Source organism: Nicotiana attenuata, unplaced genomic scaffold, assembly GCF_001879085.1.
Source record: "Nicotiana attenuata strain UT unplaced genomic scaffold, NIATTr2, whole genome shotgun sequence".
In the NCBI taxonomy this organism is placed as follows: domain Eukaryota; kingdom Viridiplantae; phylum Streptophyta; class Magnoliopsida; order Solanales; family Solanaceae; genus Nicotiana; species Nicotiana attenuata.
In genome coordinates, this window is record NW_017670363.1 from 681,412 (window position 1) to 699,173 (window position 17,762).

General features: G+C 36.4%; 1 protein-coding gene across 2 annotated transcripts; it reads right to left on the reverse strand.

Moving 5' to 3' along the window:
* Nucleotides 1-268: 268 nt before the first annotated feature.
* Nucleotides 269-17,247, reverse strand: LOC109238389 (sulfate transporter 3.1-like). Of its 2 annotated transcripts, XM_019404830.1 has the most exons (12): nucleotides 16,823-17,245; nucleotides 16,097-16,304; nucleotides 15,293-15,464; nucleotides 14,642-14,707; nucleotides 14,130-14,243; nucleotides 12,903-13,019; nucleotides 12,618-12,744; nucleotides 2,545-2,831; nucleotides 1,784-1,974; nucleotides 1,623-1,696; nucleotides 921-997; nucleotides 269-804 (listed from the first exon to the last, which is right to left on the reverse strand). In XM_019404830.1, exons 1-12 carry the CDS (start codon nucleotides 17,166-17,168, stop codon nucleotides 622-624), a joined length of 1,962 nt encoding a protein of 653 aa, XP_019260375.1. In that variant the 5' UTR covers nucleotides 17,169-17,245; the 3' UTR covers nucleotides 269-621. The 2 variants fall into 2 exon arrangements, with proteins under 2 accessions (XP_019260375.1, XP_019260377.1); XM_019404832.1 differs by lacking the exon at nucleotides 14,130-14,243 and having other exon boundaries at nucleotides 16,823-17,247.
* Between the last annotated feature and the right edge of the window lie 515 nt (nucleotides 17,248-17,762).

Here is a 17,762-nt window from a genome sequence, read left to right on the forward strand (position 1 = left end):
TCCTTACAACCCAAATTTGATAATTTTCACCATTGAAAACAGGAGGTGCTATTGTTGAGAAATTTGATTCTGCTTCCATGCTTGACAAATCTGTCTTGTTGAGAGTTTGAGTTTAATGAACACCCACAGATCCCTTAAGAAAAGAAAGCTCTGATACCAATTGTAGGTTTTACAGAGAATGAAGAATAGAAAAATCTGATTCACTAGTAATTAAACAAGTTGAACATGAGTTTGAAGAACTTTGAAATAAAAGTCAGGAATTTGATAATGAAAAGCAAACTTACATATTCATTAGAAACTTCCAACAAATTTATAGAGTTTACAAACTCAACTGAAAATAAAAACCAACTCCTACAAATTAGGGATACCATAGAAACTAAATGACTGTTATGCAGTAAATAACTGCTACACTGTTTTAAGACACTTGGACTGCTACAGTTCTTAATATAGTTTTCTAACAGACCCTTCCAACTCCTTTTATGGAAGAGGCGTGCCTGTAGAATTTGGCCAACAACTCAAAGCTCAAAGCCAATATGTTACACAACATCATTATAAAGTCGATGTGTCGCATGTCATACTAATAACATATACAGATCAAATAATTTTGTTTTGAAAGAGCTGTCAAACGTTATTGCTAAATGAACCATCTATAGCAGATTTTGGTTTGCAGGAGTGAAGCATGTAATTGCATGATTCCACTGCCTCCCCCACAGTTAGAAATATCCATTCCTGTCCTATTGTCTCTATGAATTTGGACTTGTTCAGCTTCTTCGTTACCTCTGCCCCTGGATTTGCCAGCACAAGCTACAATATCCCACAAGAATTTTAAAGCACACCATATTACTATTTTGTTGCAAAGGATTAATTAGCACTTCCAATATATCTTTTAACGTGTAGGATATATAATAGTTAGGGCAAACCTTGAGATCTCTTCTATCAAGATTCTTCTTGACCTCTTCTAGCATGCTAATTCCGCTAGTATCAATGTTACCTACAGCTGCCCATCATATATAGAATTTTATCACGAGTTTAAGTTATACGTACTGATAATATACAAATATTTAGCACCATATATATTCTTCATATCAACCATGATGTAATCACCTCGAAAAGAAAATGAAAACCTACTATAACTAGTTAAATTACAAAAATCGTTTTATAGCCCGTTTGGCCAAGCTTCTAAAATCAGCTTATTTTGAGAAGTGCTTTTCTCAAAAGTACTTTAAAAAAAGTGCTTTTGGTGAGAAGTAGTTTGTGTTTGGCTAATTAATTAGAAAAACACTTTTGAGCAGTAATTAGTGTTTGGCCAAGCTTTTAAAAACTGCTTCTAAGTGTATTTTTCTCAAAAGTGTTTCTCAAAAAAGTGCTTTTGGAGAGAAGCTACTTTTTCCTGCTTCTCCAAAACTGCTTCTGCTTCTCCTCCAAAGCACTTTTTTTCCTTCCAAAAGCTTGGCCAAACACCTCAAATTTTGGCCAAATGTGCTTTTGGCCAAAAAAAGCACTTTTGGCCCAAAAAAAAACTTGGCCAAACAGGCTATTAGCATGTCCTTGTTTCTTTTCTACTTAATTGGACTACAAGTTGTCAAACTTTAAGATTGTAGACATAGGATAAGTTAACTGACCTCCCATATCAAGTATTACATATTGCAATGTCGAATTTAACTTGTCTTCCTCGTCGTTGATCCATCTTGAGATCCTATAAAAAGTGAAGCAGAGCACATAATTAGTAGATATATACGAAGTTGAAGATGTGTAGTTAGATATATAGTACAATTAAAATTACCTCTCTCTTAAGTAGCTAGCATTGGCAAAGTAAATGGGTGCACCAAGGTCAAGTATGAGAACGCCCGGAACAGTGTCTGTGTTAGTGTACTGCTCAACATTTCTGTAGATCTTAGAATCGGGGATGTTACCAAGTACTAACGTTCTTGGCCTTGCTACAAATAGCAACACCCTTAGCAATGATAATGCAACCTGCATTTGCATTAAAAGTTTACGCTATTAAGAGTTACATCTTTATTAATTGGAAACAACACTCGCTTAATTAGTTGACGAGTACTCGTTTCTCCCCCTTCCTAGTTACTACTAGTCTATTAGTAATAACAGAATGGATTTTTCCAATGTATAATGTTAGTTGTTCTATCCAAACTGAATTTGCTTCAAAATATTTGATTTTTTTAGAAAAGTAAACAATTATTTTTTACGGAATCTACCATTTCTGCTCTAGTTTTTTTCATATTAATTGTATCCTGAAACATATAATGGAGATATAACTTATTATATACAAATACTCTTATGTAAGGCTACTGACAAGGGTGGAGTTAGGTAGGAATAAGGGGATTCAATTGAATTTCTTTTATCGAAAAACTAAGAAAAGAGTTTTTATGCTATATATATATGATGTGCAAAGGGGGTTCAAAAGTTGATTTTGGTCACAGGGTCAAATTCTAGGTATAATATTTAGTATCTTTTCTGAATTCCTTGTACAAATTCCTGACTTCCTAGAATGAAATAATTAGTTACTAGAAATTAAGGGATACGTACAGCAATGACTAAGCCAATTTCGACACTGGCAAAGACGACGCCAAAGTAAGCACTAATGCAGACCAAGAAATCAAATTTGTCGACGTGCCAGAGGTGAATTGCAGCATTATAGTCGATGAGTCCGAGCATTGCAGAAATTATAATGGATGATAAGACCACTAATGGAGTGTAATGGAACAATGGCGTCAGCACCAAGAGTGTGACCATCACTGCCAGCGCCATGACTATGTTTGATACTGCTGTTTTGCATCCTGCGTTGAAGTTCACTGCTGATCGCGAAAATGGACCTGCACTTTCACTTTTCTGATTAGCAGCTTGTTCAGGAAATATAAAAATGACTTCAAAGTTTTGTACTGACAATATAAACATATTTACATTAATCACTTAACAATTGAAGGTAAGACTATATGAGTAACATGAAACAATTGGCAAGTAATACACCAAACAGTCAAAATACATTGATAGAACAACACTATTTACATTGCAAGTGTTTATAACTTAATCCTAGTATATAAATTATCTGAAAATATAGTGTTATTTGTTGGAATTTGGACTTACACTAATTGGTTATAGCCTGAAAGGATAGTGACGTGGCCCAAGTGGTGGATAAATAAAAGGTCTAATATTAAATACTGTATGTGCGGATAAGTGAGACCCAATAACAATTAATCTGTGATGGGTAAGTAGTATTTATAAATAGAGGTCAAACTCCCCGTTACCTAGCCATTAGAAAACCCTAGCGTATTCTGCCTCTTGAATACGTGGTAACGGTAAACGTCCCATCAGTCAAGTTCTCTGGGTGTGAGAGCGCGTAGCTAGTGGATCGTGGAAGTTGGTCTCAGGCTTAATCGCCGATCGCTATCGTTACTGTGTCAATAGAGTTGAATGGTACACTTCCTTACACTTTAACTCTAGATTATGTTTATGTTTGTGTCTTAATCTATGCTATGGCGGTTGCGGATTAATAATCTCACACTATTAACATTATTATGTTTTAGTTAACTAAACACTGTAGCTGGTCAAATCTGACAACAAATCATGAAACCTTTTTTTTTTCCTTTTTGTTTTTTAAGTTGTTAATCTGCATCTATTTGTTAGGTTTTTGTTTAATGATGAAAAATAATATAACTGCCTTTGGTATAGGAAGCATCCAAGATTGAAGAAATCAAAAGGAAGGAATCAATCAACCAACTAGAGATTCGGAAAGGGAATCAACCAGAGATTGATTGAAGCGGAAAAGAAGCATCGAAGATCTTGCAGGATGATCAATCAAGCTGCTATTTTCGGAAGGAGCAACAATCAAGGAGTAAACCCGCGTTATCAAGATCTGTAAAAGGAAAGCTATCAATGCCCTCTCATCAAGGAAGAGCAACAACAAGCTGCTATATATTTTCGGAAGGACCAACAATCAAGGAGTAAACCCGCGTCATCAAGATCTGTAGAAGGAAAGCTATCAATGCCCTTTCATTAAGGAAGAGCAACGGCAAATAACTTTATTCTTGGAAAGAATCAATCTCTTTCCAAGGATCAAATCTCTTGGATTGTCAAATCTCTTCAGGAAACGGCCTCCTACAAAGTATTTATACACATCATTAAGCCGTAGACAAATATACTTTGATCGAACCAAATACCCCCTCTTTGTTCTACTGCAAACAAATATTGTAGTTCTACTAGATCTGCTGTGTAACAAGTTAGAGAACAAAGAGAGAAAAATACTGGTGAGGCATTGTATACAAAAGAAACGAGTGATATAGGAACTGAGCCATTGGTGTAAACCACACCATTCACTTTGTACTCGAGAAACTCATTCACTGAAAGAGAACTCCTTTGCAACCCAAGGGGACTGAACTAGGATTCACATCGAATCTGAACCAGTATAAAAATTCCGATCTCTTTAATTCCTGCACTTTATTTCTGCATCTTAAATTCTGCTCTTACTGTTATTACGTTATACACCTAGTTGACTAATTAGAAAACTAGTCAACTTGTAGTAATTAAAATATAAAAATCAACAATCCCCCCCCCCCTCCTCCTCTTGTACTTTCAATTGGTATCAGAGCGAGGCTCACATTTTTCTTTTGCTTAACAGCTTGTGAGAAAAGATCATGGCAAATCAAGTTATTATCGGAGCATTCTTCCAAGAAGGAACATCGCAAGTGAGGCCACCGTACTTCAATGGACAATATTTCTTTCACTGGAAAGTGCGTATGGAAATATACGCAAAAGCCTATAATGTTAAAGTCTGGAGAGTTATCAAAAAGGGAAACTATCCTCTGTCGGCCCCCGCTCAACCACTTGCTGACCCTGAAGATATAGATTCATATACAGATGAGCAAATGGCAGTTGTGCAAGTTAACAATAAGGCAAGGAATCTGCTCTACAATGCTATAAGTTGTGAGGAGTATGAGAAAATCTCTAGTTGCGACACAGCCAAAGAGATGTGGGATAAAATTAAAGTTACGTATGAAGGAACCACCAAAGTAAAGGAAACACATATCAACATGTTGGTTCATGACTATGAACTCTTTCAGATGAAAGAAGGAGAATCTATTGAAGAGATGTTTTCCAGATTCAGCAAAATCATTAGCGATCTAAAAGCTTTTGGCAAACCATACTCAAATGGTGATCAAGTTAGGAAGATTCTTAGGAGTCTACCCACTACTTGGCAGACAAAAGTGGTTACACTTGAATCACAAGATCTAAATAAGCTATCATATGATGAACTTCAAGGAGAACTCATAGCTTTCGAGAAAACTCATCTCAAGAAAACAAACCAGGAAGAAAAGAAGAAAACAGTTGCATTCAAGGCCACAACTAAAAAAGCAGAAAATGATATCGATGATGACCCTGAAGCTCTTCAAGAAAAGATTGCCATGGTGTCAAGGAACATGGATGGTTTAACGAGAAGATACAGGAATGCGAGAAGAGGAAGGATGCCACCCAGGCGATCCAGGCAATACAATAAACAAGACAAAAATGATGGAAAATACTATGAGTGTGGAAGATTTGGACATGTTCAAGCTGAATGTCCTGATTTAAAAAGAAAAATTTCCAGAGGCTTCAACAAGAAAAAATCATTTGGAAGCTGGAGTGATGAAAACAGTTCAGAACACGAAGAGATAGCAAACTTTTGCTTCATGACAATCCTGGAAAACGACATGAACAAACTCTCAGGGTGTTGGACAGATGAGGACACTTCAGACGATGAATGCAAAGATGACAACGAGAACTGTTTCATGGCACGAGGTGAAACAAGCGAGGTAAGATCTTATAACTGTGAAAGGTGTAATGAATTGCAGGATATTCTTGACCTTACTTTGAAAGAGTCTCAAAAAATGATGAATGAACTAAAGAGACTCCACAAAGAAGTAAAAGACTGGAAAATCAAACATGAAGTATGCGAAATTGAAAAAGAAGTACTTCAAGAAGAGTTTGAGGAATTGCAAATGCAACTCAATGGCATGCGCAAATCCACCAGTCATAGTTCTATCAGGTCAAACCAGGCTGCTTACAAGTCAACTGGAGAAGGACCAGCCAGAACAGAGTCCACTAGTACTAACACTAATGAAAGATCCAAAAATGGATCAGGAGTTACGTGTCACTACTGTAACAAAAGTGGACATAAATATTCCTTTTGTCGATTTTGTAAATCAAATGTTTCAAGATGGATTTGGAGACCCAAAACAATCCTGAGTCGAATAATACTAACCAACCAGGACCCAAGCAAGCTTGGGTACCTAAAAGAAAGTAATCACTATATTTTGCAGGAACACCACAGGAGGAGTCGCAAAGGAATATGGTACTTAGATAGTGCGTGTTCCAGTCACATGACAGGTGACAAAAACCTGTTTAAGGAAGTTACAAAAATAGATGGAGGAAGTGTCAAGTTCGGTGATGATTCAAAAGGAAAAATAGTCGGTACCGGAACAGTCCCTTTCAATAATAATTATGATATCACTGAGGTCTATCTTGTTGACGGACTTAACTACAATCTTCTGAGTATAAGTCAGCTATGCGACTCAGGATATGAAGTAAAGTTCAAGAAAACAGGTTGTTCTATTGAAGATGAGACAGTTAAAATAATCCTCCCAGGTAAAAGGTATGGAAATGTTTATATTCTCGATGGATTTGAAAATATAGATGGTCATATGTGTTTAACATCCATATATGATGATCCATGGTTATGGCATAAGAAACTTGGTCATGCAAGCATACATTTGATAGAAAAACTTTCCAAGCATGATCTAGTTATTGGTTTGCCTAAACTAAATTTCTCTAGAAATCATATATGTGATGCTTGTCAGATTGAAAAACAAACCAGAAACTCTTTCAAAAACAAGGATTTTGTATCTACTTCTAAGCCTTTATAACTGCTTCATATGGACTTATTTGGACCTACTAGAACTGCTAGCATAGGAGGGAAACGATATGCTTTTGTTATAGTTGATGATTACTCACGTTTTACTTGGGTGATTTTCTTATCTCATAAAGATGAAACGTTGAAATTTTTTGAGATTTTCTGTAAGAAGGTTGAAAGAGAATAGGGGTATCTGATTACAACAATCTAAAATGATCATGAAGGAGAATTTGAAAGCAGGGCATTTGAAGATTTCTGTAATGATCAAGGATATACTCACAACTTCTCTGCACCGAGATCACCCCAACAGAATGGAGTCGTTGAGCGGAAAAATAGGACCCTGCAAGATATGGCAAGAACTATGATACTAGAATATTCACTGCCAAATCACTTCTGGGCAGAAGGAGTAAGTGTTGCATGTCATATTCTCAATCGATGTCCCATAAGGCCCATTTTGAAGTAAACACCTTATGAATTATGCAAAGGTAAACGACCCAATATTAGTTACTTTCATCCGTTTGGAAGCAAGTGTTTCATTCACAATAATGGTAAGGACAATCTTGGAAAATTCGATCCAAGAAGTGACGAAAGTATTTTTTTGGGTTATTCATTAAATAGTAGATCCTTTAGAGTCTATAATAAACGCACACTGTCTGTGGAAGAATCAGTACATGTTATATTTGATGAGAATAACACTTCGGCCGACAAAGGAATTATTGCAGGTGATGAAGATCAAGCTCAAGAAATTCAGGAGACAAGCAAATCTCAAGAGTCGACTAATAAAATCTGATGGTGTGATAGAGTCAACTAATGAGACCAGCAACAGTCAACCAGAATCTCTGAAGGAGTCAACTACTCATATAGTTCGTCCAGATGAATGGAGAAGTGAACCCGAATATCCTAAAAAATTCATCATAGGAGATCCAAGCGAAGGAAAGAAAACCAGGGGCGCTCTCAAGAAGAAAGCAAACATAGCAATGATTTCTCAAATTGAGCCAAAGAAAATAGAGGAAGCTCTGAAAGACTCAAGATTGTTGCAAGCAATGCAGGAAGAGCTAGACCAATTCGACAAAAATCAAATATGGAAACTGATGCCCAAACCTGAAAATGCTCCTGTAATTGGAACAAAATGGGTCTTCAGAAATAAGCTGAATGAGGATGGAAAAGTTGTGAGAAACAAAGCCAGATTAGTTTCTCAAGGATACTCACAACAAGAAGGACTCGACTATGATGAAACCTTTGCCCAGTAGCTCGACTGGAATCTATACGAATTCTTCTTGCATATGCATCCTTCAAGAGATTCGGGCTATTCTAGATGGATGTTAAAAGTGCCTTTTTGAATGGTTTCATTGAAGAGGAAGTATACGTGAAGCAACCTCCTGGGTTTGTAGATTCAAAGATTCCCTACCATGTGTATAAACTTACCAAAGCGCTGACTGAAACAAGCTCCACGAGCATGGTACGAAAGACTAAGCTCATTTCTTATTGATCACTGATTTACAAGAGGTAAAGTAGACACTACCCTGTTTATTAAACGATCATCAGAAGGTAATCTCATTATTTAAATTTACATTGATGATATTATCTTTGGTAGTGTTAATCCTCTTCTGTGCAAGGAATTTTCAAATCTTATGCAAAGTGAGTTCGAAATGAGTATGATGGGAGAACTAACGTTCTTTCTTGGACTTCAAATTCAACAATCTGAAGAAGGAACGTTCATATGTCAGACCAAAATATACAAAGGAGTTGATTCAAAAATTCGTATGACCAATGCTAAAGCTATTGGCACACCAATGAGTCCTTCAACAAGTCTCGACAAAGATGAATAGGGAATTCCTGTTGATAAAACTAAGTATCTTGGAATGATTGGCTCACTTCTTTATCTAACTACTAGTCGACCGGATATTATGTTTAGCGTCTATAAATGTGCCAGGTTTCAGTCAGCTCCTTAGGAATCATATCTGACTGCAGTAAAAAGAATTATTCGATATCTCATTGGAACTGTCTCTCACGGATTATGGTATCCACAATCTAACAATTTAAAATTAGAAGGTTTTTCAGATGCTGATCTTGCAGGTGATAAGGAAGACAAAAAAAGCATAAGTGGAACATGTTAATTACTTGGATAGGCGCTAATATCTTGGAACAGTAAAAAGCAAGGATTAGTCGCATTATCCACGACTGAGGCTGAGTATATCATTGGAAAATATTGTGCACAATTACTCTGGATGTCTCATCAATTGGGTGACTATGAATTATTTTTTAAACGTATTCCAATTTTCTATGATAACTCTAGTGCTATATGTCTATCTAAAAATCCTGCGCATCATTCTAGGGCTAAGCATATAGATATCAAGCATCGTTTTATTAAAGATCATGTTCTTAAGGGAAATATAGAACTATCTTTTATTGGAACTACTGATCAATTACTAGACGACATATTTTGCTTTTTAAGAGAATTACTTGGTATTGTTTGCATTAATCATTAATATTAGGACCTATGTGTTACGGTTATTTTTTTTATGCTTAATGTTCAAACTTTGTTGTTTTCTGATCATTAATTGCGCCTCCGAATTCCCTCTCTTTTCCTCTCTTTTCACATCAGTTATAGAGTTCAAAGAAGGAAACCCAATCATCACGTCTGTTCAACTGACACGCCTTCCTTTTCTATACTCATCCATCAGAAACCCTTCTTTTAATACTTGAAAACCCTTCTCAGTCTCCATCGTCCCCATCGCCTAGAAACCCTCTCCAAAACTTTCTCTCACCAAAAGCTCTTCCATGGCCAAACACTCAAAAAATCCTTCTGCTTCTACCAGGAAGAGTACTCGCTCCGGAACAAAACCCCCATCTCAACCTCCAGAACAAGTAGACCTTGGGTCCGACCATTCTGAAGGTTTTGCCTCCTCTCAGGCGAACCTCTCAGATCAGTCTCATACTTTAGGAGAAAAAGCCCTGGGAAAAAGGGCTATGGAAGAACCCCCTGAATCCTTTACTCCAAAGAAGCCAAAAATAGATCTTTCTAGTTCTTTAGAGTCTGACCTAATTTCTGGGACTCTCCAAATAGGGATATTTTCATCGCTTTAAAAGACAAGCCAATTGCTCATGGGAGGGTAGTCGACCTTGATGACATGGAAGCCCTAAGTTGTAAGGTAAAAGATCTGTTTGTTCATCAGGGCTGGTCTAAATTCTTTTATGTTCCCCCTCCTAGTGAAAATGTTTTATGCAAATCTTCGTTCCAGTAAGTCTGATAAGTTGGAATCCTTAGTGTTAGGGAAGCGCATAGTTCTTGATTGTGCCATGTTTGATTCAATTTTCCAGTGTAAGGGTTCTTATTTTCCCATGCTTTTCAAAAATTCTTGGCCTGATGACTTTGAAATCACTCTTGATCAAGCAAAACAGTGTATTTCTGAGTATCCATCTGATTCTCTTCCAAACAAGTTAGGTCCTAGTGATGTTAGCTTTGAAACTCGTGTTCTAGCCCACATTGTTGCAACTACTCTACTTCCTCGTATTGGCTCTTTCTCCACCTTCTCTCAAAGAGATACCTTTCTTGTCTATTGCCTTGTGACAAAACTCAAGATCAAAATGTCCTCCTGGGTCATCAATTTTATGATTGAGAGTGCTGATGATCCCACCAGTCTACCCCATGGCATGGCCATCACTCACATTCTGGAGGCACATAATATCTCCATCTCTGAATATCCCTTCATCTCTATTTCAAAATCTTACAATTCCAGAGCGTTTGCAAGTATGGGTATATGTGTGTGAAAGTTTCATGGGTAAAGAAACAAGAAGGTGAAGTCAATCATGCTCAACTTGATCCAAAACCCAAACCCTTTGTTTCCCATCATAGTCCCAGTGTCCCTGACCTTACTGAGAAACTAGTTGCCATTGACAATCAGTTGTTCGCCATCAAAGATCTCCTTACTGCTACCCAGCACACTGTTGGAGATATTCATACTATCTCAAAAGAGACAGGATCTGATGTTCCAAAGATAAGAGTTGCAGTTCTCAGAGTTAGGGAAAACGCAGTCAAGGCATTCAAGGAGGTACACGACAGGCTTGATGGAGTGACTATCTCAGCAAATGCCAGCTTTGATCAAGTAAAGGAGGTGATATGCAAAACTCTTACCTATTTCTTGTGTTGTTAATGTAGAACTCTAAGACAGTATTTTTGTTGTGCTGTTTTGGACTGGATAACCAGTCGATTGGATGATTTTTGCTTTTCTTTATGCTGTTTAGACAATATGTTCTGTTTTCCCATAACTCTGCTAGCGTATCATGTTTATAGTATGTCGTGGTTTAGTATATAGTGTGTTGCTATCTTATCCCCTCTTTGCTGATGCCAAAAAGGGGGAGAAAGGATATCTATATTCGTGCAGATTCGTGCAGATACATACATTGCAGGGGAAGTCGACTATAGATACTATAGGAGAAGCTAACTAAAAGAAGTCCCAACGGCACCTCTTGAGGGGGAGTCAAAGATCTTGCAGAAGTAGTCGACTAAAGGAAGCACCTAGTAAGGGGGAGCCAACTGTACTCATTGAGGGGGAGTAAAATACAGGGAAGTCAACTGATGTTTACATGTTTACATATATTATTTTGTCATCACCAAAAAGGGGGAGATTGTTAGGTTTTAATTTTAATGATGAAAAATAATATAACTGCTTTTGGTATAGGAACTCAAGTAAAGCATCCAAGATTGAAGAAATCAAAAGGAAGGAATCAATCAACCAACTAGAGATTCGGAAAGGGAATTAATTAGAGATTGATTGAAGCGGAAAAGAAGCATCGAAGATCTTGCAGGATGATCTACCAAGCTGCTATTTTTGGAAGGAGCAACAACCAAGGAGTAAACCCGCGTTATCAAATCTGTAGAAGGAAAGCTATCATTGCCCTCTCATCAAGGAAGAGCAACGACAAGCTGCTATTTTCGGAAGGACCAACAATTAAGGAGTAAACCCGCGTCATCAAGATCTGTAGAAGGAAAGCTCAAATCTCTTGGGTTGTCAAATCTCTTCAGCAAACGGCCTCCTACAAAGTATTTATATACATCATTAAGCCTTAGACAAATATACTTTGATCGAACCAAATACACTCTCTTTGTTCTACTGCAAACAAACATTGTAGCTCTACTAGATCTGTTGTGTAACAAGTTAGAGAAGAAAGGGAGAAAAATACTGGTGAGGCATTGTATCAAAAAGAAACGACTGATATAGGAACTGAGCCATTGGTGTAAACCACACCATTCACTTTGTACTCGAGAAACTCATTCACTGAAAGAGAACTCCCTTGCAACCCAATGGGACTGGACTAGGATTCACATTGAATCCGAACCAGTATAAAAATTACGGTGTCTTTAATTCCTGCACTTTATTTTTGCATCTTAAATTCTGCTCTTACATCTAGTCGACTAATTAGAAAACTAGTCAACTTATAGTAATTAAAATATAAAAATTAACAATTCACCCCCTCTTGTACTTTCACTATTAACCACTACTTTGTTATGTAGATATTTTCTTGTCTCTTTCTGCATTTATTTGCGACCTTTATGTGTGTCTGCTGGGTGTTCCCGACATGATGGTCCATAGAATGAGATGTTGATTAATCCAATTAAATTAATGGGCCATTGTTTTTTCTGGTGTTTCAGGTAATTCAAAAACAAATTTAGGGGAACGAAAGAGAAAGAGAATTATTTGAGGAAATTAAATACCAGTAGTGAGGTAGCAGGAAGTGCAAGAGCCAACGATGTTCATCATTCCAAAAGCGATCATCTCTTTGTTGCCATCTATATGGTAATTCTTGAACATTGCAAAGCTTCTCCCCACTGCTATTCCTTCCTATCATGTCCCCAATCAAAGTTTTATGAATGAGTTAAACTTACAGTAGGTTAACTTGCACTAATTAATTGTGTACTTATACATTTAATTACATTGTCTCTCGACATATGAGATATCTTCATGACAAAGGGTCGAGTATGGGAAAAGTTAAAGCTTACAGCAAGAGATACGACACCCGTGATTATGCCAGTTTTGATAGCTGTTGAAAGATAAGGTGCTCCAAATGACAAATCCATTATTGACACTGGATTTAACCCTTTCTTCAGCTCTCCAATCTGTTCATAATATTTTCATAATTAACCATCCAATTATATTACTCATGTTTCTCACATGATGTCTAATGCAGTTGCAAATAAATTATCACATGCCTATTTTTGGTACTGGGGGTGGCTCATAATAGTAGAAGAAATAAAAAAAAGTACATAAAGAAGAGGAGTTTTTGTTTCAAACAATTAACTGGTTCAAAACTACACCAAATTAAGCTACGTGAATAAAGTTATATGTAACCATTAATAGATTGGAACTTTAATTCTGACATGTTTTTTTTTCTTCTTTTCACTCCTGGTGTCTTGTCTATGTAGTCAGGAATGCACACAACTTCGTTCTTTTTTTGACTTGAACTAACATATAAGCCAGATGGTATTCACTATTCAGTAATGATAAATTTCCTCAACCTAACCCAGTCTAAAATTACCATAACAAATCTCTCCTAATTAATGAATCATCGACTACAATAATTCAAATTTTGTTTCATCTCAATTTCATTGTCATATTTGTTTAATATTAAATCGAGTAACTTCTAGGACGAAGAAAACCATCAGCAAATGTCTATTTAAATGGGCAACGATAATGCCAACAGCAAATTTGCTGGGCCAGTACTGTCCTTGAAACATTTAATTATCAGTCAATCATGGCATTGGTAGGTCGTCTATATCAAACGAACGTGTGCGATACTCAAACACAAGAATCACAACGCAAATTAAACACTCACAACTGCAGTAATCCAAATAGCAGAAATATCACATCACCCCACCATAGTGTTTATGTTGTAAACAGTAGAAGCAGAATAAGATTATTACTTATAGCCTATTTGGCCAAGCTTCTAAAATCACGTTTTCTTAAGAAGTATCTTTTAAAAAGTATAATAACTTTTAGTAAGAAGCAGTTTGTATTTGGTTAATTAACTTATTTCTTAAAAAGTGTTTCTACTTCAGCTCAAAGGCATTTTTTTCTTCTAAAAGTTTGACCAAACGCCTCAACTTTAAGGAAAAAAATTAGTACTATTTTTTTTTTTTTTGAAAAATAGTGTTGTTGGCCTTGAAGAAGCCGGGCCAAACGGACTATATACACCTTCTAGAAATTAAGAAAAACGAAGGACGTCTTACCACTTGAACGCCGTGTTTTTCAGCGTGCGTGAAATAAACAAAAATGGTTCCTAGTATGACGGACATCAATGGAGCCATTGCTGATATCCAGAACAACTTCGCTCTCTTTTGGCTCTGCATGCATGCATTTCATTATAGCTAAAATTAAGCAGCAGTATGGATTTACAACAACAACAACATACTCAGTGGTCAGTATGTTGGGTGTATGCAGACCTTACCCCTACCTTGTGGAGGTAGAGAGGTTGTTTCTAATAGACCATCGATTCAAGAAAGTATTGGTACCACAATAATAACAAGAAAACAAGACAAGATAACACCGAGAAAAATTTATTGTATATATGACTTATAGTGCAGAAATTTATTGTATATATGACTCAAGTCCGTATTTTAATTATAAATAACTCAATTGTATAAATATTTCTTATATTACATGCATAAAATTTATACTCTTTAATAAATTGATTTTATGGTACTATTCAAGTTTGAATCGGTCAAAGTTGGTTGTAACTTACAAGGAATCTAGAACCCAGCAGGTAGAAAAGGAAACAGAAACCCAGCACCGCACTTTCCCATCGCCACTGCAATTATTTTTGTCATTAACCATAAGCAAAGTCATAAACCACATTAATTAATTAAAATTAAATAAAACTAATGAGAATCGAACAATAATTTTTCAAAATTAATATATTCAAGAAAACAAGGCTATAGCCTTGCACGACATATCGATGTATAGAAAGAGTCGCAGATTTTGTAGGGGGTTGGGGGCGGGGAGAGCACACGTGAAAAATACAGATAAGTTATATGTTACAACAAATTAAAATACATCGATAATAAGCTATTGTTAGTGTGTAAATAAGGTCTCACATGAAAAGTAGGAAAAAAATTTATTTGTAACGAATTGAATACTCTTAATAGTGTGAAAAATGTGCAGGCTTAACCTAAAGCGACAATATCATACTATGTGAAGATAACGAGTATGACGTGGGGACCCGGCTTATTGTCTTAGCCCGTATACGAGCCGAGTTGTTGGGTGTATATGTGAACAAAGTCCAACATAAAATGTAGAAAAAAAAAACTACTTATAATGAGTTAGATTTCCTTTTGTGGAAAAAATGCGGACTTAATGCAAATCACATAACATCACATCATATTAAAATTTATACCTCATGCGTTTGGGTAAAAACAGAACGCAAGACGGAAATGACATCAGTGGACTGAGTAAAATGGTCAAGGCCAAGTAGCCCTTTTAGCTGCTGAAGTATCACAACTGTGGCTGCTCCACCCATGAACCCAACTATTGTTGCATGAGATAGAAAATCCACTACAAATCCCAGTCTGCATGCAAATATTATTTACCGAACTAACGTTACCATCAACTTACCTTAATCATTGCTTATTCTAACAAAAAGACATAGTCATGATCACCAAAGGATTAAAACAAAGTTCATCTGATCCCAATTTATGTAACACACTTTCATTTATACTCCCTCCGCTCCAATTTATATGAACTTGTTTGATTGGGCACGGATTTTAAGAAAAAATGAAAACTTTTAAAATTTGTGGTCCTAAACAAGTCAAAAAGGGGCCCACAGTATTTTTGTCAGTGGCCACGAAGGGAGTTCAGAAAAAAAACTATAGCTAGTGGGATTTGAACCTCAAACCTTAGGAAGATTTTGAACCCCCTTGACCACCAAGCTACACGTTGGGTTGTGTTAAGGGGGTTCAAAACTTAATATATAGACGTAAAAAAACAGATTTTGCCTTATATATACAGTGTAATTTTTCGGCCCTAAATCCGCCCCCGATTCTTGTGATTATAAAAACTTCTCATTAATGATAGAATTGTAAGTTTAAGCTAAATTGTTACCAAATTTAGAAAGGTTTTATTCTTTTTGGAACGGACCAAAAAGGAAATAGGTTCACATAAATTGGAACCGAGAGTAGTATATTCTACTGTACATACTAACCTGAAAATTCCAAGAGCTGCTTCAAATATTCCGGTAAAGAATGTGGCCGTGAACGCAAGATGAAGATAAAGTGTTGGATTCTCAGTTGGATTAACTTCGTCCCCTAACATTGAACTAATGAGAAGTGATGCTACAGCAACTGTCCCAACTGCTAAATCTCTTGAACTGCCCATTACTGCGTAGACTAATGGCGGAACAAAGCTGGAATCTGTCATCAGAAATAACCAACAAACCCATAATTAGTTATCACGTAACTAATTAACCACACCTCACACTGCTCAATCACTACTAGAAAGCTTTTTAGGATTTTGGGAGATTAAGATACAAACATTAAGGAAATTCTTGACATAGTTATCCTGTACTTGTGCTGGTAAGCGGAAGCACGTGTAAATTGTAATGTATAGTCACTGGGTTCAACTTATCAACCTCATACTTTTTTCATGAAGCAAAGATATATAAATTAAAAAAAAAAATTACTAAAGTTTATAAAATCTGAATCCATAATTGCAAGAGCACACCAGGTTCAGCATTGAGCACGTAAAGGTTAAACCCATGAAATTTAAAGTTTAAATTCATTTCCAGGAACATTTGGAACAGTCCGTTTCGGAGCAGAAGAGCCATTTTCAAGTAGTGATTATGGAAAGTAACAGGTAGCCAACGAACTAATTGAGGTGCACTCACGTACACCACCATTATAATAAAACATAGAGTAACGTTGTGACCTACAGAGGCCAAGTATAGGTGGCAAATTGGCAAGTTTTGCATAGCTAATTCCCTGAGGAATGGCGAGACTGGCTATAGTGATCCCAGCAATAAGGTCCGATTTGAAGAAATCCAAGGTGTAACGAGGACCCCATTCAAAGATTGGAAACAAATACTGAAGTCCAAGTATGAATTTCTTGCAAGGTGGCTGATTCTTGAATTGTCCAAGTGGATCATCAGGAAACAAAGTTTCTTTAACTGTATTTTTTAAAGACTTGAAAAAAGGTTGTGGTGGTGGGATTTCCACTGGGTGTGTTTTTCTGCTCTCCACATTCATTGATGCTGGGTACTCATAGTCCTTGTTACCCATTCCCACACACTAAATTTATTTGTAAGCAGTACTGAAATAATGAATGGATTATTTGCTGGATACGAAAGGGAGAGAGCATTATATAGAGAAAATGAACAAGGAACTGTCGACAATTTTTGAAGTACGTCAAGGGGCAATGTAACGGGGACCAATTGTCTAATTCTTGATTGATTTTGATAATTCCATTTTAGCATTTACTGCCACAAAGCCAGAATTCAATTTTAACTGCTGCCTTTTTTCTGTACCAGGAAGCAAAAGTGCTGGTAGCTCACGATTCTAGCTACTTGAAGTAATTACGATTCTACTTGAAGTAAATTAAGTTCTATGCAAAAAAAAAAAAAAAAAAAAAAAAAAAAACATTGACACACTTTATGTCTACGTTGCTCGAATTCTTCAAAAATTTTACCGGGTGCGTGTTGAATCCTTCAAAATTAGTGCATTTTTGCAATATCCAACACGAGTGCGGCAATATTTTTAGAAAATCAAAGCAACATGGCTCAATGTTAATCACATTGAGCACATTATCCATTTTTTCCACAAAGTAATTAGCCTAGACATATACATGGCATTACTTTAATTTGTTATAATACTTTG